The 18,932-nt window shown below is 53.5% G+C and overlaps 7 protein-coding genes and 1 non-coding gene across 8 annotated transcripts; 3 read left to right on the top strand and 5 right to left on the bottom strand.

Annotated features, from left to right (window-relative positions):
• The first annotated feature begins 1,119 nt into the window (after positions 1-1,119).
• TKL1 (Transketolase) lies at positions 1,120-4,360 on the top strand. The gene is made up of 5 exons (XM_062887182.1): positions 1,120-1,672; positions 1,848-1,894; positions 1,981-2,076; positions 2,166-2,250; positions 2,314-4,360. Exons 1-5 carry the CDS (start codon positions 1,619-1,621, stop codon positions 4,084-4,086), a joined length of 2,055 nt encoding a protein of 684 aa, XP_062746975.1. The 5' UTR covers positions 1,120-1,618; the 3' UTR covers positions 4,087-4,360.
• Positions 4,361-4,546: 186 nt separating this feature from the next.
• QC762_202935 (uncharacterized protein) lies at positions 4,547-6,448 on the top strand (the record flags this gene model as incomplete). The annotated part of the gene is made up of 2 exons (XM_062887181.1): positions 4,547-4,723; positions 4,799-6,448. Exons 1-2 carry the CDS (start codon positions 4,670-4,672, stop codon positions 6,446-6,448), a joined length of 1,704 nt encoding a protein of 567 aa, XP_062746974.1. The 5' UTR covers positions 4,547-4,669.
• Positions 6,449-8,725: 2,277 nt separating this feature from the next.
• QC762_0033830 (uncharacterized protein) lies at positions 8,726-9,238 on the top strand (the record flags this gene model as incomplete). The annotated part of the gene is made up of 1 exon (XM_062883264.1): positions 8,726-9,238. The coding sequence occupies one exon, from the start codon at positions 8,726-8,728 to the stop codon at positions 9,236-9,238; it is 513 nt and encodes a 170-aa protein (XP_062746973.1).
• A 1,439-nt stretch (positions 9,239-10,677) lies between these two features.
• QC762_202930 (uncharacterized protein) lies at positions 10,678-12,357 on the bottom strand (the record flags this gene model as incomplete). Its single annotated transcript, XM_062887180.1, has 2 exons — positions 10,678-12,032; positions 12,090-12,357. 2 exons carry the CDS (start codon positions 12,355-12,357, stop codon positions 10,678-10,680), a joined length of 1,623 nt encoding a protein of 540 aa, XP_062746972.1.
• Positions 12,358-13,990: 1,633 nt separating this feature from the next.
• On the bottom strand, positions 13,991-15,251 carry QC762_202920 (uncharacterized protein; the record flags this gene model as incomplete). The annotated part of the gene is made up of 2 exons (XM_062887179.1): positions 13,991-15,070; positions 15,144-15,251. 2 exons carry the CDS (start codon positions 15,249-15,251, stop codon positions 14,171-14,173), a joined length of 1,008 nt encoding a protein of 335 aa, XP_062746971.1. The 3' UTR covers positions 13,991-14,170.
• Positions 15,252-15,350: 99 nt separating this feature from the next.
• Positions 15,351-16,050, bottom strand: QC762_0033800 (uncharacterized protein; the record flags this gene model as incomplete). The annotated part of the gene is made up of 3 exons (XM_062883263.1): positions 15,351-15,393; positions 15,824-15,975; positions 16,000-16,050. The coding sequence occupies 3 exons, from the start codon at positions 16,048-16,050 to the stop codon at positions 15,351-15,353; spliced, it is 246 nt and encodes an 81-aa protein (XP_062746970.1).
• A 344-nt stretch (positions 16,051-16,394) lies between these two features.
• Positions 16,395-16,527, bottom strand: QC762_0033790. The gene has a single exon. It is a non-coding gene; the product is annotated as a tRNA-Phe (tRNA).
• Positions 16,528-16,742: 215 nt separating this feature from the next.
• CBF5 (centromere/microtubule-binding protein cbf5) lies at positions 16,743-18,905 on the bottom strand. The gene is made up of 3 exons (XM_062887178.1): positions 18,321-18,905; positions 18,198-18,253; positions 16,743-18,126 (listed from the first exon to the last, which is right to left on the bottom strand). Exons 1-3 carry the CDS (start codon positions 18,572-18,574, stop codon positions 17,021-17,023), a joined length of 1,416 nt encoding a protein of 471 aa, XP_062746969.1. The 5' UTR covers positions 18,575-18,905; the 3' UTR covers positions 16,743-17,020.
• Positions 18,906-18,932: the final 27 nt, after the last annotated feature.

Here is an 18,932-nt window from a genome sequence, read left to right as displayed (position 1 = left end):
GAGATGGGCTCAGGTTGTGAGTGAGTGAGGCAGAGGCTGAATGTTGTGTAATTTCTCTTTTGGGAGATGTTGTAAGAGACTTTCTCAGCCTTGCTCTAACACTCAGCCCGGTGGTAGCTGGGGTGTGGAGATGCAGGGTCTAGGCGGGTTTAATGCCTCTATCAAGATTTTAGCCTGAATTGGATGCTTCGCGGGATGAGACTTGGTGTTGAGACAGACAGAAACGTGTAAGAACGTACCCCTCCCCCCACCATTGAAGTTTTTAGCTCCAAGTTATCTACGCTTGGACCCTAACCCTTATCGGGATTTTACACCTCACCAGACCCTGACACCCTGAGTAAGTCCACCCCCATCAAACGGATGTATTCTGCCGGGCATCACGTAACGCCAAAAGACTCTCGGCATGTAGCAGCAGCAGGATGGCGTGGCAAGCGCTATGTGTCTGGTGCTTTGTGCTATGAATAAGTCGTCTCATCATGGCCCAACCAGAGGCAAAGCTGTGGCCAATAACGCTCGCCTCCACCAGCTCATGGGCACGGCAAGCAAAAGATGACCCCGCCGTCCCGCCGTCCACGGACCCCACGAAGAGGTGCCTGCATTTGTGTTCCATCCTCGAAGTGAACTGACATTCAGATCGGGCGAACCTCCGATTTCGTTCTTCAGGGGTCTTTCCTTCTGACGGAGATAGGGCCGTTCATAGAAAGCCAGCTGTTCGGCCGGAGAATCAGGAATTCCAAATATCCAAGGCAGAGATAACATTACCGCGGAGCGGAGATTCTGGTTCGCTGAGTGAGCAGCATGGCTTTGTGATATCTTGGTCGTGATTGATCATCTTTCTTGGAGCCACCCAAGCTGGAGAAACGCGGGGCAGCTTTGGAGGGGCAAGCAATAGCCAATGTGCCGCTGTGTTGTTTCATTGCGCTCCCACCTAGGCGTTCCCTTAGACAGCCTCCTTTCCCTCGAGGTACAGCTAGGTAAAAAGTATTTAGTATGATGAAGTTATTGAGGATATGTATCTTTTTGATGGGGAAGCTAAGAACAAGCCGGAGCTAAGGTAAGCACGCCAGCAACGTCAAAGACTTCTCGACGTCACCAAGCTCCGCCAGCTCCGATGCTAGGCGACTACAGAAAAAAGTTGGGAAAAAAAGATCAACGCGGCTGGGGCCAAAAAAATTTTAAAAAAAAATAAAATAAAAGAAAATAAATATAAAAAAATAAATAAAAAACCCAAAAAAAAAAGAGAGACAAAAACTGGCTGGCAGAGACGAGAGAGTTGAGAGATTAGATCCTCGAGGTCCCTGGCCTCCCCCAAAAGGTCCACAGCTGGCATTCATCCGGGCGAACCAGAGCTCCAGAAGGCACGGGCAGGGGAAGCTCTCCTACCTGGAACTCCCCAGAGGCACAACCCCACTCTGTCGACACACACCACCGTCCCGACTCCCAACGCCCTCCCCTTGCCCCTTGGAGCCCTTGGGTTAAAACACCCCACCAGGAACCTTTCGCTCTCTTCCCACTTCCCTCTTCATATATCCAGTGACTCCCCCCCTCCTCCCCTTTCTCCTCGTAACATCTTCCTATCTTGTCATTGTCTTCAGATTCATCCAGACAAACCGCAAAGATGGGCTTCACCGAGGTTGACACCAAGACCATCAACACGATCCGTGTTCTGGCCGTAAGTAAACGGACCCCTCCATCCCGAAAAGAGTCTCTCAACAGAAAAAAAAAAGGGAACCCCGCCCCCGCCATCGCAATCTTGTTCGCATTCCACCATGTGTCCAATTCGGCGACGGCAACACTGTTGAGAACGCATTCATCATGGCCAGCCACTCACCTTTTCTCTCCTCCAGGCCGATGCGACCGCTCATGCCAACTCCGGTCACCCCGGTGCCCCAATGTAAGCTCCCCGCGACGATGGCGTCAAAAACACGGACTGCCCGATGCCGGCGCAACCAAGGCTTGAGGTTATTGACACCAGTGTAGGGGCATGGCACCAGTTGCCCACGTTCTTTTCAACAAGATCATGAGATTCAACCCCAAGAACCCAAAGTGGCTCAACCGCGACAGATTTGTTCTCTCGTAAGTGCTCCTCTCTCGCTTGAGCCCCCAGCTTACACACAGCTTGCTGTGGGATGAGTGAGCCATGATCTAACCGCATGAACCTACAGTAACGGCCACGGCTGCATGCTCCAATATGCCCTCCTCCACCTTTACGGCTATGCCCTCTCCATTGATGACCTCAAGGCCTTCCGTGTAAGTTGGGGCTTATTTTCTGCCTTCCAGTGTTGGCCAGCATTCTGACAGCCATAACTATAGACCGTCGACAGCATCACCCCCGGTCACCCCGAGGCCCATGACACCCCCGGTGTCGAGGTCACCACTGGCCCTCTCGGCCAAGGTATCAGCAACGCTGTTGGTCTTGCCATGGCCCAGGCCCACACCGCCGCCGTCTTCAACAAGCCCGGCTACGACCTCGTTGACAACTACACATACGCCTTCCTCGGCGACGGCTGCTTGATGGAGGGTGTCTCCTCCGAGGCCTGCTCTCTCGCCGGCCATCTCCAGCTCGGCAACCTCATTGCCGTCTGGGACGACAACCACATCACCATCGACGGCGACACCAACCAGGCTTTCACTGAGGACGTCCTCAAGAGATACGAGTCTTACGGCTGGCACACCATCACCGTCGAGGACGGTGACAACGACCTCGAGGGCATCCTCCACGCCTTCAAGAAGGCCCAGGAGGTCAAGGACAAGCCCACGCTTATCCAGCTCAAGACCATCATTGGTTTCGGCTCCAAGCAGCAGGGCACCCACGGTGTCCACGGTGCTCCCCTCAAGGCTGACGACATCAAGCAGCTCAAGGAGAAGTTCGGCTTCGACCCCGAGAAGAGCTTCGACGTTCCCCAGGAGGTCTATGACCACTGCCGCAAGGCTTCCAACGCCGGCGCCGCCGCCGAGGAGGAGTGGAACAAGCTGTTCGCCAAGTACTCTGAGGAGTACAAGGGTGAGGCCGCCGACCTCGTCCGTCGCCAGAAGGGTGACCTTCCCGAGGGCTGGGAGAAGAACCTCCCCGTCTACACCCCTGCCGACGCCGCCGTTGCTTCCAGAAAGCTTTCCGAGATTGTCATCAACAAGATCTTCGATGCCGTCCCCGAGCTTGTCGGTGGTTCCGCCGATTTGACCGGCTCCAACCTTACCCGCTCCAAGGGCTCGATCGACTTCCAGCCCCCGGCGACCGGCCTCGGCACATACGACGGCCGCTACATCCGTTATGGCGTCCGTGAGCACGGCATGGGCGCCATCATGAACGGTCTCGCTGCCTATGGTACCATCATTCCATACGGCGGTACTTTTCTCAACTTCGTGTCCTATGCCGCCGGTGCCGTCCGTCTCTCCGCCCTGTCCCAGGTCCGCGCCATCTGGGTCGCCACCCACGACTCCATTGGTCTTGGCGAGGATGGTCCCACCCATCAGCCTATCGAGGTCCTCACTCACTTCCGCGCCCTTCCCAACTGCATGGTCTGGCGCCCCGCCGATGGCAACGAGACGTCGGCTGCCTACTACGTCGCTCTCACCTCCAAGCACACCCCCAGCATCATCGCTCTCTCCCGCCAGAACCTTCCCCAGCTGGAGGGCTCCACCATCGAGAAGGCGATCAAGGGTGGCTACGTCCTCCACGAGCAGGAGGGTGCCGACATCACCCTTGTCTCCACCGGTTCCGAGGTCTGCATTGCCATTGACGCCGTCAAGCTCCTCGCCGAGAAGCACAGCATCAAGGCCCGTGTCGTCTCTCTTCCCTGCTTTGAGGTGTTTGACACCCAGCCCAAGGACTACCAGCTCAGCGTTCTCCCCGACGGCATCCCCTCTCTGTCCATTGAGGTCATGTCCACCATGGGCTGGGAGAAGTACACTCACGAGCAGTTCGGCCTGAACCGCTTCGGTGCTTCGGGCCCCTACAAGGACGTCTATGCCAAGTTTGAGTTCACCCCCGAGGGTATTGCCAAGCGCGCCCTCCAGACCATTGACTTCTGGAAGGGTGTCCCCGTCCGCTCGCCCATCAACCGCGCTTTCCAGCAGATCCTCTAAAGAGGGAGAGGAAGGTCGAGAGGGGACGAGGATACAAAAAATCCAATGTAAAAAGTTGCAATAATGTAGGTAGACGGTAACCAGGCCTGTCAATTTGGTGATTTTAAAAGGATTGGACCGATGGGAAAACTGTCGGGTGGAAATGCTGTATGGTTGGGTTTTTGTTTTTTGCGGGAATAACTGCGTTTATGAATAGTATAGCATGATGATGGAAGCAATAGACCGCTTATGACGTTAACTCTTGCCTGACTGTCATGTGTGTATGTTTTGGGAGAGATGTTTTAAAGGGGGAGTTGTTGAGACAGAAGAATGGCGTCACCTTTGGGTACCCCAGTACCCCTGTACCCCTGTGGCTTACTGACAGGGAAGTGTGCATTGGGCGCTATGGGGCCCTCAGGGCACCCAGCTTACCTGGTAACTGGTTGGCCTTTGTGGCTTGTTGCTTTGATGCCACCTTCGCCCATGCGACTTGCTCCCACCTTGCAACAACTAAGCTCTTTTCACGTCCAACTCTGATGTTTCCTGCCATCTTTTCTTACGTCAAGGACAGTAACCGGTTGAGACATTGAAAAAAACAGCAAAAATGGCCGACGAAGAAAAGGAACGAGCTGAGAAGCTCGCCGCGGCCAAGAAGAGGGTTTGTCTTCCCCCCCCACGACAGTGCTGCTACCTCCCCACCCCCGGGTTCTAACTGTTTCCTGTTGTGGTATAGGTCGAGGCAATGAAGAAGAAGGCCAAAAAGACGGGCAAGAAAACAAAGGACACTGGCGACGAGAAAGACACCGCGACTGATACCCCCGCGACTGGGACCCCCGAGCCAACCGCCGATGCTGTTGCTCCCCCTCCTCCTCCTCCTCCTCCCGCGGAAGAAGAGGAAGCTGTTGACAGCGCCGGCTCCCCGACCTTAAGCGCACCACCGTCGTCACTTGCCCAGGCGTCCAAGGCTCGCTCGACGAGTTTCCGACAGGGGTCGATTTCCCTGGGAAGTGGTGCGGGTGGTGCTGGGGGGTTAGGGCCTCTCAGTCCTGGGTTGGGGGGGGAAGGTGGGGAGACGGCGATGGATATCTACCGGAAGCAACAAGCAAAAATTGAGGAACTGGAAAAGGAAAAGGGGAGGTGGGAGAAGGAAGCCAAAGAGTTGGAGAGGAAGTTGGGGAGGGTGGAGGGTGAGCTTGAGGATTTGAGGGAGGCTGAGGGGGGAAAGAATGATGATGGGGAGGTGGAAAAGCTCAAGAATGAAATCGAGGGTTTGAAGAGGCAGAATCAGCAGCTCATGGCGCAGAGGAAGGGGCATGGGGGTGGGGGTGGGAGTATTTCTGTTGCGAGCCCGCCACCAGCTGCTGAGCTGGAGCGGGCGAGGGAGACAATTCAGACGATGGAGCTGGAGATGGGACGGTTGAGGGCGCAGGTGGAGAGGTTGAGCGCGGGTGGTGGGGAGAACGAGCAGGTGGCTGCGTTGGAGGAGAAGCTGGGTAGGGCGGAGAGGGCGGCGGGGTTGGCGCAGAGAGAGGTGGGGGATTTGAAGGTTGCGCTCGAGAGGGTGAGTGAGAAGGTTGTCAAGGAGGGTTCGGCTAGGTCGTCGGCTGAGACGAAGGCGAGCCAGTTGGAGAAGGAGGCCAAGGAGGTGAGGGAAGAGAAGGAGGGTTTGGTGAAAAAGGTGGAGGGGTTGGAGAAGAAGGTTGTTACGCTTACTACGTTGCATAAGGAGCACGATGCACGGATGCAGGGGTTGAAGAGGGAGAAGGAGAAATTGGAGAAGGAATTAGGGGAGGTTCAGGGGCAATTGGAGAAGGTGGAGGCGGAGAATTTGAAGCTGAGGAAAAAGGACGCGCAGGAGGGGGGAGGGGATGATGAGGGTGTTGATGAGCTGATTGATGAGGAGAGAGCCCGATTAGAAAGGAGGATCAGGGAGCTGGAGGGGGAGAATGCGGATTTGAGGAGGGGGATTTGGCATGAGAAGAGGAAGGAGATGCAGGTTGGGCCTGAGGGGGAGATGTATGAGAATGTTGACTTGGGGGGAGGGGGACCGGGACCGGGACAGGGGCACGGGCAGGGGGGTGGGTTTGGGCAGTTGATTAGTAGCGGGTTGAGTGCTCTGACTGGTGGTGGCCATCAACATCATGGGCATCATCACGGACACGGACATCAGGATGATGGGTTTTTGGACGATGATGATGATGAACTGGAGTTTGATGAGGAGGCGTTTAGGCGGGCGCAGGAGGAGGAGGGGAGGAAGAGGTTGGAGAGGATCAAGGAGATTAAGAGGGGGTTGAAGAATTGGGAGGGGTGGAGGTTGGATTTGGTGGAGAATCGGAGGGGAGGGGGGGAGGGGGTGGGGGTGGGAGAGATATTTGAGGTTTGATTTTCATAAGTGTTCTAGACAGGTGTCTTGTGGAAACTCGAGTAGAATTTCATGGGTTTTTGGTTTTACATGTTGGTTCATGATGGTGACCCTGTGAGATTTCATTTCGAAATTGATGGGGGAAAATGGTCGGATGATAAGGCGACCACCTGCCCAGGGATATCAGGCTAGGGCGCCTTTGGGGTGTGATGTCTACCGAGTCTTATTATGAGGTTTATCAAGCTATATATGGTTCCTGTGTGGTTTGTTTTGCGGCGACCTTGACAGCTCGGACATGAGCAAGATGTGTGCTGCCCTGCCAGGTAGATGTCACGTCTTGTAGGTATGTGCAATCACGTCGTACAGGAGGTCAGCGAGAGATTCCAGTATGATACCTATCTGGCTGCCTACAGATAGATCAGGCATCTCGGGGAGGTTGAGGTTGACATAGGGCGTTGAAGGTGGTTCTTTGCCTGCTCTTGCCTGCTTGAGAGGGCTGGGTCAGGTGTAAGTACTCTCTTCTTCTTTGCTACAGGCCTCTGATTCTTCTTCCTCTAAACAACCACTTCTCCTCCCTTGGGAAGTCATTCGGCCTTCGTCATGGCTAGATCCGATCAAGGCGTGTCTCTAGGTGACCAACCCACCTCCGGTAACTCCTCGAACAACCAGACCACGACTGCGTCTTCATCTTCCCGCAAGCGACGCCGTGAGGACGAGCCGGTCAGGGAATTTACCTGAGATGCTCGTTGATCTTGATCCTGAGTCGCTCTGGTCCGTTGAGCTTTCCCAAAGACACGTCAAGGCCAACATCCAGGAGGCTTTCTCAGAAGTTCAGAGCAAAGTCCTCTCATCACACTGCGTTCCTTGAGTTGCGGAAAACTCTTGGTCGGATACAGCTCTATTGCGGGTCTTGGGGTCCTCGACAATAATATCGAATGTGCGAAGGATTTGGCTGAAGATGTCAATCAGTACGAGTGTTCAGGAGAGACTCGGGAATTCCCGACTCTCAAACAGCTGCACAATACTTGGGATATGTGTACGAAAGCGCTCAAGCAGCTCGAGTCTGATGCAGCCATCGTTTCTGCTGTCACGCTTGGGCTCGAGGGGCCAGGTTCGCTGACTATGGACCACTGGACACGATTCAAAGCAGACAGCCGAGATTGAGAGCCGCGCGGAAGAGGACTGGGATGAGTTGCTACTGCAGGATCCGGAGAGGCTGCTGGCAATGGTGAATCGTTCGCTCTGGAACTACCACATTCACATCGGTCACATCGCTTCTTTGAATGGCGAGTTTTCGTTTTGCACTGATCAGTGGGATGCTCCGGTATGACGGGCGCATCTGGGCATTCTGTCTTCGAGCTGGGGAATGAGGGGAGTCGGACGATTATGGCAGGGTTGATAGCAGAGAGGGCTTCCTATGAGGCTTGGGGATGGGTTGTGCGCTGATTTCGAAAGGGGTAATGAAGAGTAGGGCCCCCTGCTGTGTTTGAGAGCTTGTGTCTGTGGAGGATAGCGATTGGAGAGGCTGGTTGTAGCTATCAATCGGGCCAGTTCAGTGTCGTGGGTCAAGCCACAGCAGAAGATTCCATTGTCATCTCTGCTCTATACAGTGTCATCCAATATCTTATCTGTTAGATTATCTGCGCTCTTGTAGCTAATCGAGATCTCTTGGGGGTCAAAGTTCAGGTGAACCGCATGATTGGAAGCCTACGGTAGAGATGAGGACCTCTAGAGAAGGTTCTGGTGACGTTTTCCAAAAGGTGCTCCTGCCTTGTTGAGAGAGGAGAAGCTTCGGCAGAGAGGTGGAGGGACAGGTATGAATGCCCCCTTCTTTTCCTGCTTGAGGATTTTGGATGTCTTCTTCTTCCACCCAACAACTTCGTCCTCTACCCCTTCTGAACGGAGTCTCTTGATACCTTCAACCAGTTACTTGAGGCCTTCAATCAATCACTGAACGCCTTCGAGCTATCTTCAGACGGCTCGACCTCACTTACTTGCGCCTTCAACTATCTTTCCTGTCCATGTTTCAGCGAATTTCTCGGCTCTCGAATATCATCTTCGACCCCAAGGAGATGTCGACCATTATGAACCCTCAGCCGGACGACTTCGTTGATATCGATTCCAACACCGACTGGATGTGGTTGTTCAATAAAGCAACCAGGTCACGGCAGGACAGCATTCGCTCTTTGGCACATAGTTCCAAGTTGCTGAAGATTTTTGAAGATTTGAACGAGGCGCCCCCCCGTCAGCCAACGTCGATGCGGCGGCAAGTGCACAGCTGCGCAGGTGGCATTGAACATGCATGGATCTATTCGCTCCCTGCAACAGATCGGTCTCCATAAGCACATCAAAAAGACCTTCGCGATAGAGGATCTCTGCATTGGCCATGATGGCTTGCTGACGATCAATAGGTCGGGGCAAAAGAGTGGTTGGATGAACAAGGAGTTCGCAGACGCCGTAGCCAGCATCACCACACAAGTCAAGGCTAGTCAGGCTTTCACAGCGCTGAAGGCGCGCATTACAGCCTATCTTACCGACACTGATCATTATCCGCTCGTCTGTCTCAGCCAGGCATTACAGGAGATTGAAAGGGGCTGTCGGAGTGTTATGCATCTGGAGAAGACCCTGAGACTGTTTCCCGAAGTCCTCGAGTTTCTTGATGCTGGTGTGGCAAGCATCTATGCTTTCAAGGGGTACATGAAAGAGCCGGGTCCTATGCCCGCCGACCGGTGGGAGAGATCCGGAGACGCAATTGGAGTTCAAGCGTTGCTGGTGGATCTTGAATATGAGGACTTTATTTCTGGGAGATAATGAGTTTGACTTGGACGAGGCTTAATTGAGGGGGGAGATTGACAAGATTCTGGCGCAGTACTCTCAGACCATCGGACATTTCCACGGTATCAAGCCGGACATTGACGAGTACCTGTACGTTGCTTCAGAGCACTCAGTTCACTAGTAGAGTGGAACCAGTTCAGTGGTGGTGGTCTCGACATCATTCGGGCTGATGGGGAGTTATCAGACAAAACGGTGTTTGTTTGGTGGTGGAAAGGGGGACATCTGGTTTCTGAGGGCATTTCATCTCCTCCTCCATGGATTCAAAAGGGGGGTAAGGGTCTCAAGTGGGAGGGAAATGGTCTCGGAACAGGAGGAAAATGGTGTTTAGACAAGAGGAAAAGGCGCTGGGGATCATCAAAATGGCTATCAAGGGGGTCTGCTTTGAGGACTTCTGGCATCAAAAATGATGGAAGGGAGCCGGGGAGGAGTCTTCAAGCTGGAGTTGGGATGGTTATGCGCCTCATTTGACACGGTGAAGAAGGGGAGGAAGCTGATTTCGGATGGGTATTAGGGGACTCTTATGAGACGTCTCACCCATGGTTCCGTCCTATTTTCCTACTCAGGTAGCGAGGCTCAATAAAAAGTTTCGCTGATTCACATGATTACCAGGTCTCTGTGAAGAAAGACGTGACAATGCCTAGATGGCTGTCTGTCTACCTACAGAATATCCGACGTGGTATATCGCGCCATCGATGCTACAGTTCTATCTACTCTTATTATCAGCCTAACCCAGCCCACACAAACAAAAAGTCAATCACCGAAACACCCACCCACCCACCATCTTTCTACCTAACCGACTCATAAGCAAACACCCACCCAATATATACCTCCCCCGACTCCCACTTCCCCAGCGAAGTAGCTTCATCTCAGTAAATGGAACGAATGTCCCAAGGGCTTGGTGAAAAAAAGCAGGGTTGTGGTGGTCGTAGCAAGCAGGAGGTTACAGGCCAGCCAGAACCGGAGACTTTGCTTATATTTTTTTGCTCTCTTATTTACTATCATGTCCTCCCCCCCCTCCCGCTGCGGTAGATATCTTCGACATTTGTGGTTTTGACGGTATGTTACAGTGAAGCGAGGAGAGGAGGTTGATAGAATGAAACGGAGAAAGATTTGATATACAAGTTATATTCTCCTCTTTGGTAGGTAGGTAGGTAGGGTAGATAGGTGGACAGGCAGATGATGTGATATGATATGTGTACATCTCAAATAGACAAACGCCCAAAACACCAATACCTTACTTAGTCCATATGTCCCATGGTCGCTAACAAACACCATCCCACCCATCCACTTAATTCCATAAATAATACATTCAAAGAAAAGCACCTGGCGGTGCAATAGGGTATGGTATGCTCATAGGTATATTCGGGAACAAAAAAAAAGAAAAAAAAAGAAAAAAAGATAAAAGAAAAAAAAAATCACCTCCTCGGCGGCGCCTTAAAAGCAGTCTTGATCTCCACACTCTCCACCGGACTCCCCGTCGGCGTCGGCGTCCCCTTCCTCTTGGGCGGCACCGCCCCGGCATCAATCCCCAACCCAACCATCATCACGCTCTCCCTCCCCTTCTTCTGCTGCGGCGGAGGCGGCGGTACATTAATAACTGGACGCTGGGGCTTCTCTAGAGCGGCGGACCAAGGGTTGCCCCTCAGCAGCGGCGTCATCCCCGTTCCTGGAGCTGACACGGCAGACGTTGGGCTTTGACCAAAAGATGTGACGGTGGGAGCTGGGCTGGGAACTTGAGGTTGGGGGTAGGGCTGCGCTTGACCAACGACGCCGTATTCAGCTGGGATGTAGGGCTTGATAGCCGGTAAAAGAGCAGCGGTGCTGCGGACCGAGTCGGCTGATAGGGGGGACTTGAAGTCTGAGGGGGAGTAGTAGACTTTTTCGGAGGAGGCCGTGTACACCTGGGGAGGAGAGGCGGGGGGAAGGGTGGTGGTGATTTGGTGGAGGGGCATACCCATCTTGTGGGGAGCGGTGGCGATGGAATCGTCTTGTTGTTTCTGTTGCACACTGTAACGGTTTTCTTTGGTGGGGTAGGAAGAGATGGCGTCGATGCCGCCCATGGGGGGCTTGTAGATAGATGACCTCTGGAGTTGGGTGTCCGTTGGGCTCTGCTCGGTGGCAGGGGAGATGCCCTCTTCCGCTCCGGGCCAGAAGCGAGGGGACATCATGTGTGTCTGGCATTGGAAAGAGATAGATGACTTGGGACGGTGGCCATGACCACCGACACCAAAGTTGCTGTAGAAGTCGGCTTCGGCGCTGGCACGTCTGGTCTTGTTCTTCCTCTTGCGAAGGCAGACGAAAGCGAATCCTCCGCCAACTAGAAGCAACACCACCGCTCCAGCCACGATACCAATGATGGTGGTTGTGCCAACGGCCGGCGCGCTGTCGCCATCGTCCTTGGGTGCTGATGGATCGACAAGGGTGATTCGGTTGTTAGAGAACACAGTCTCGTTGAGGCCAAGAGGCACACCCGGTGCCGGTTGCTGGGCACATCCGGCCTCTATCGCCTTGAAGTAGTTGGTCAGGTAGTCTGTCGAGCCATGGGGGGCAACACAAGACAAGCAGCCTTCATAATGGGAAAGGTCGTTGGCACCTCCTGCGCCGGCTTTGCAGTATGAGTACGCCGTCATGTTCTTTTGGTCGAGAAGACCGTGTTCGACGCCGTCTCGTAATGGTCCACAGGCCTTGGTTGTGGTGCAAACATCTAGCCCGATACTTGTCCCATTGGGATACCCAAAAACGCAGAATGCAGCAGCATATCGAAGGTTATCTGGGACACACTGTTAGTGAGAACGCTCTTCCATATACAGAATCAGGGATGACTAACACAAGAACCACATTGTGTCGCTCTCCCCCCCTTGCGAAAAGGTGCTCGTCTCTAGACATGACATGCATGTCTGCCACTTTTGTCCCTTTGCCGACGAGAACTTGTTGTCCTCGCAAACAACATCTGAATTTCTTGTGTGTGACGAATTGGGATCTGAGGCATCGAGGTCGTCTGAGTCTAGGCATTTCGAGGCGCATGGCGAGTTTGGTGTTACTTGGAGGGCCGACACAAGCTGTGGGATAAGGAGAACAACTGGTAGGAGAAGCATTGTAAAGCGGTAAAGAGCCAGGATCCAGCCTGGGAGAATTAGGTAAATTAACTATATGATGAAAAGGGCGGACTGAAGAAGAAAGAAGGGTGGTTGTCGATGGACCAAACGAGCGAGAGGCAACAAGAACCCAAGAACATGGAGGAGGTGGATTCACTCCAGTACAAGTATCGATTCTAGAGCCGCCGTCAAGGGGAATGTGGACGTGACGGGGGCCAGAACAGGCAAGTGGGGAGGCATTCAGATGGTGTGCCAACCTGCATTGAGGGTGTGATGGGAGCTGATAGTCTTGTCAATGTGCCGCTGGTGAACCCCCGGCCAGGTCCCCATGCCAGCCAGTCCAATCAGGGCTGACAGTCGGCAGATGGACCGTACCTGAGCTCGTCTGGTCGGCAGCAACGCTCTCGGACGGATTGGCCAATGGAGATGTGCATGCTGCAGTCAATTCTTAGAAACCATCATCAACCCAAAACCGTTGTGTCGTTGCTCTGCTGATGGAGGAGAAGTGGTGTGTGGTGGTGTGTTGACAGAAGGAGATGGTTTCCATCGTCGGTGTTCCTCTCTTCCCAGCACTTGGCTCGTCAATCCAGCCCTGCAGCGTGGCGGTGATGGTGACAGTGATGGTGAGTGACCGTGACGCTGATGGTCTTCAAGACATATCGGAAAATACCCAAACCCGGCATTCTGGAATCGTCAATATCTGCGGCCGCGGCGCTTCGCCCACTGCCCAGGCCCATGCCGAGTGTCGGCGAGGTTCAGGTTCAGAGTGAGAAATCTGGGAAAGTGTGTCTTGGCGGGCGCTTGGAGATCACCAAGATCATGGGCTAATCCCCTTTGGGAATGGGGGGTTGGAAGCTTAAACGAACATCCGGCGCTGCCCGAAGCTCATTCGCTTCTTGCACCAACTGCGCCTGCACGACACTGGGAGGGTCACACACCTGCTGTGACTTTACAGCGCCGTTTACCCGCTGCGAGCGCTCTTCCCGTCACTGTGATCTCTTGTCTTTTTCTGTGAGTCTCGCGCTCGGATCTCACCTCGAGGGATCCAGCTACCGCCCTCAAACAGACTCTTTCCCATCATCCCGTCCATCTCGTCCCGTGTCGCAGACACAGCAACCAAGACAGTCAAGAGATGGATGGTGGCACCAGCGTGGGGCATCGACGATCCTATAGAGCACAGACTAACCGAGGGCTCCTCAGCTCTGGTACTGCTTCTATTTCCATCACCACAGCCTCTCTATCTTTGTCTTCTTCGAGCTGCCTCACAACGATGCCAATTCCTGAAGCTTCGTTATCAAGTCTTCGAAAACATGACTTGTCTCAACACCATCTTGCAACTTGTAACTGAAGACGCACTAAAGAGCACAATCACAACGGATTCCCCTTTCCAGGGGGTGGTGGGCGGCTCCCCATGTGGCCATGGAGGTGCGGCATGGCCGTTATATCGGCCACTTTATAGGCCACCGCCCACAGATCTCGAGACCCAATCTTGAGACCAGACGACCATCTCGTCTGCGGATCTGGTTCGTCCCATCTGGAGGGTTGTGCGTTTCGTTTCTGCTACCACTTGTTGAGCCGTGCATGGGTTGTTTGAAGAAGTTCTTCAGCATGGCAAAGAAAGCGACTTCAAGTATGAAAATCGTATTACACATTAATTCATATATGTACGCCTTTTGATATCCATCCCGCCATATCTCTTTGCCTCGCTTACTATAGCACTGTCCCCATCTCGAACCACCATCCAACCATGTGCTTTCATATCCATCATGAGATCTCTCCTTACCTCATACCCAGACTCATATCCCTGTATCCCTCAGGAAAGCCCAATACTAACATCAACCCCGAACAAACACCTCCCCTCCCCACAGTTCCCATGAAAAACAATACTCGTCCTGTTCCCCCCACCGTCCCCATCCACCCTCCTCACCACGCTCGCGCCCCCCGGCGCGACAACCCCCAACCCATCCCCCGTAGCAACCAAACTCCCCTTACTCGCCCTCTTGTACACCCCCGTTACCTCCCCGCTCGTGGCATAATTCACCGAGTACCCCTCCTCGCTCCAACAATGATTACTATAAAAAAGCACATACGTCCCCGTCCCCCAGTCAAACCACAAATCCGGCGCCTCCACCAGCGGCCCATCCTCCTCCGTCCGATCCAGTATCGTGACCCTCTCCCCAACGAAAGTGATCCCATCATCCGCCACCGGCTGCAGTACTATCGGGGTCGGAACCTGAGGAGCAACACTGTTCCCACACGAACCCCCATTCCCGAGGGAGTTCCCATCAACCTTGTAGACCAGATACCGTTTCCCTGTCAGGGGGTCCAGGAACCCGGCCGGGTCGATCGCCCCGCCTTGGGAAAGGGGACAAGCGATTGGCTGGGATAGGGGTGTGTACGGACCTGTGACGGAGGATGTTGACTTGGCGGCGCCGATGCAGTGGTATGCGCTGTTGTTGCCGGAGAGCTGGCCAGAGTAGTACATCACGTAGGAGTTGTCTGATAGCCGGATCACCGAGGGGGCCCAGGTCAAAGAGCCGGGGCCCGAGGTCCAGGAGCCCGGGTTGGGGAGGGGGTCGATGTCGAGGTAGGTCCACGGTCCCAACGGGGAAGGGGCGGAGGCGACTTGGATGTTTTTTGGGGAGGGGCCGGTGAGGAGGGAGGTGGCGAAGGCGTAGTAGGTTCCTGAGGAGTCGTGGAGGATGGAGGGGTCCTAGGAGGGGGTTAGGATGGTCTACCTACCTATAGAAGAACAGGGGGTTTAAGGGGAAGGGGGTTCAACTTACGGGAAAATCACGGTTTAATAGTGGGGATGCGGTCGCGGTGACGAGGGGGAGAAGCGAGAGGTGGAGGAGGAGGAGGAGGAGGAGGAGGGTAACGAGCGTGGGGAGCATGATGCTCTTGTTTGTTTACCCTCTAGAAACCTAATAAAAGAGGTGTGTGGCGAAAAAGGGTTGAGTTCGGACCCAAACCGGTTGATGGCTGGCTATAGTTCAAGCAGAGCAGCCGTCTCTCAGCTCTCCCGATAGAGGAGGCCTAGTAATCAGACAAGATCGTCAGAAGCCGACAGCGAGGAAAGAAAACAATATCCAAAAGTCTCAAGAAACAAGAGAGAAATTCTCAAAAGATTGACATCATTACAAAACCCTCTCCCTATCCTCTCGTAAAATTCTGCGCGGCCGCACAGAGGGTCTTTGTCACTTGATGCCTGTGTCAAGAAAAAAAAAGAAAAAAAAAACGAGGCTGGAAAGGGGTTGTGATTGTTGTCAGTCAGAATCGGAGGTCAAAGCAAGAAAAGCCAGGTGCCAGAAAAGTAGGTAAGGTATCTTGATAAGATCAAAGTCCTTTCAGAAGGACAAGAACTTCCATTGTTCTTCTTCTGTTTGCTTGCCCAATCTGGACTGTATCTACTGTCCGAAATCGTATTGGGGATTGCGTATATGCGCGCTAGGGAGCTGCAACTTACCAAAGTGAGAAGCTGTACTCTTCGGCAACCGCACAGATGGGGACGGTTGAGATGAGGAAGCGTCTGTCGTGTCGTAGTCGCCCAATCGATTGTGCAGGATCTTCAGTGCTCAGTGAAAATCCCTCTTCACTGGAAAAAATGCCATCAAGCCTCTATAAGCCTGGAAAGCATAGTACTTTCATGACCTTTCCCTCAAGCTCAAGAATACCACTCCCCCTCCCCCCCATGATCCAGACTTTACACCAAAAACCCACTAACAACCCCATAGCTCGTGCTGATCTCAACACCATTGCCCTCCCCCTAATCAACCTAGCTCACCCGTCGTCAACTGCACAGCTCGGTCGGCTCACGCTTCATGAGCATTGTGACGCCTCCAAAGTCAAAAAGACCCATCGGCGTGATGCCGTGATGAAACCCCGACCTCTCTTTCCGGATCCCAGCGGGCAGGTAAGAGTTGCCGAGCCAGAAGTTGACATGTTGAGCTAAAGAGCTCAATATATAGACTGAAGACCTCCCAAAGACAAAAAGTCAAACATGGCTTGGGAGGTGAAAATGCCCAAAAGGAAAACAGTGCGGTTTGTGTGGATCGAACACACGACCTTCAGATTGTCTTTCTGATACCCAATTTCTCGGGATATCATTTTAACCGATGAAAACGAAGTTTTGACTTCAGTCTGATGCTCTCCCAACTGAGCTAAACCCGCTGTTTGTTCGATGTTCCGTCAAGCCGCATTCAAAGTATATGAAGCTATTCTCAATTCATAGTCAACAATCGTAAATCATGTGGCTGCAAATCTCCAAGAAGATATTCAGCATGGAGCATACAAAATCATGGTTATGCTTTGGAGTTGAGAACTTAAGGTGTTGGAGATGCTGTCAAGACACCACAAACAATCACTCATGTCAAAGCCACAACCATTCCCAACACACCCAAAATATATCGTACAACTCTCCATTCTTACTACATACAGCTATATAGACATCCACCGCCACCCCCGACACAAAACTCGCAAAGCTCCAGGTATAATGCATAACGTGCTACCCCAACAAGCTGTATGCCATGATAATCAGACAGGACAAAAACTCCCAAAACGCCCTCCGATTTTTCCCTTGACCAGCCCCCAAATAAAAACGCCCAGAGGTTGTGTGTGCAAACCGACAGAGAAAAAAAGAAGATCAGAGCATCTCAAAAATCCATTACTCGCTATCCTCAGCATCCTTCTTGGACTTCTTCTCCTTCTTTTCCTTCTTGGCCTTCTTGCGCTCCGCCTTCTCCTCGGCGGTCTCGCCCTCGTGCTTGCTCTTGCGCTTCTTTTCCTTCTCCTCCCTAACTGGAGAGGAAGCGGCGGGAGCGGTAGCGGGCTCGGCAGCCTTGACAGGGGTGGGAGGGGCAGCAGCCTCCTGGGCGGCAGCCTCAGCGCCCTGCTGGGACTCAGAGTAATCCTGGTAGCTGGCCTTCCAGGCGGCGGGGGTGTTCTCATTGGCGCGGCCATACTTGTCAAGCTTGCCATCGGACTTCAACTTCTTCTTCTCAATGGCAGTAGGGCCGAGACCCCAGCGGCGGGGGTAAAGGTCGCGCTCCATGATGCAGCGCTTGACCTTGGCGACGACGCCGTGGTCGCAGGTCGACATCTCGACAGTGCTCATCTGCGCAATACCAATAGCAATAGCCTCACCCTTGGTGGTGATGAGAACAACCTCCTCGTGCACATCAATGTCCTTGGAGTATCTCAACAGACCAGGCAACGTGAGCTTGGCACCGTAGCAGATGGCGTTGACAGCGGTATCCTTAACAACGAGACGCTTGTAAGTGCACAAGAGAGTCTCCAGGGGGTGGATGACCTTGCGAAGGAGGGTTTCGTCACCGCCGTTGTCGTAGGCCCACTGGGCATCGAGAACATCGTGAAGCGTGACAAGCTTGCCATCGTCCTCAGACATGACACCGGAGCGGACACGGCGAAGCTCCTGCATGTGAGCGCCAACACCGAGGAGAAGACCAAGGTGAACGCAGAGAGTACGGATGTAGGTGCCGGCCTCGCAAGACACCCAGAAGACACCAAGGTGGCGGTCATTGTCGAACTCAATGAGCTTGCTCTCGTGGATGGTACGGATACGGAGCTGACGCTTGACGGCCGAAATAAGAGGGGGCCGCTGGAAAAGAGCACCAGTGAGGGTCTCGAGGGCCTGAGCGAAGGCAGCCTCGCCACCAGGGACCTTGTCGTGGAGACGGATCACGCAAACGTACTCCTTACCAGCGCCCTGCTGGGCCTTGACGAGACGAGTAGCGCGATCAACGCAGACAACTGTTTTCCCACCATGTTAGTAACTTTGCCTCCACCGATCCAATCGCACAGGGCTTTTTTCTCCAACTTACTCAAGCAGCCAGTGACCTTGGGATCAAGGGTACCAGAGTGACCAGTCTTCTCAACGCTACAACATATTTTCCATTAGCCGCTTTTCCCAACCATCTCTCTTCTCGATTTTACACACGACGTACCGAAGCATGCGCTTGAGCCAGGCGACAACCTCGTGGGAGGAAGGGTTGGAAGGCTTGTCAAGGTTGATGACACCGCTGGAGATGTAGGACTTGATATCACGCTTGTGGGGGGCACAGCCATAGGGGATGGGAGTCCAATGGTTGGTGCGGACAAGCATGTCGTTGTAGCCCTTCAGAAGGAGGGGGAGCTCATTGTCGTTCACAGGGGGAGCGGGAGCCGACGAGGGCATGATGACATCCTTGGAGACGGACATCGTAAATGATATCGCAATTCGATATATTCAACTCGCGATCGGTGTTGTTGTTGTTGTTTTTGTTGTTGGTGACGAAGTAGCGGGGGACTAATGTCTGTTGGGTATCTGTTTTCTCGACGCGCTGGATTTGCGACTTGGGGACAGGTGAATTGAGAAAAAGAAAACAGTGGTGATATGGGTGGTCCGTGAATAAAAGGGCTCACGATTCGGACGGCTGTCTGGTAGAGGGAGGGTCTTCAGGAGCCGCACGATTTGTCCACCGTGGTGTTGGTCGAGATGAAGCGATCGAGAGAAAGCAAGCAGCTCAGAGTGAAGCTCTCCAAAATTTTTCTTACGAAGGCCAAAAAAGATAATGTGG

Source organism: Podospora pseudocomata (assembly GCF_035222375.1).
Source record: "Podospora pseudocomata strain CBS 415.72m chromosome 2 map unlocalized CBS415.72m_2, whole genome shotgun sequence".
Taxonomy (NCBI): Eukaryota; Fungi; Ascomycota; class Sordariomycetes; order Sordariales; family Podosporaceae; genus Podospora; species Podospora pseudocomata.
Note: the sequence above shows the minus strand (reverse complement) of the source record. Positions and strands in the feature narration are given on the sequence as shown.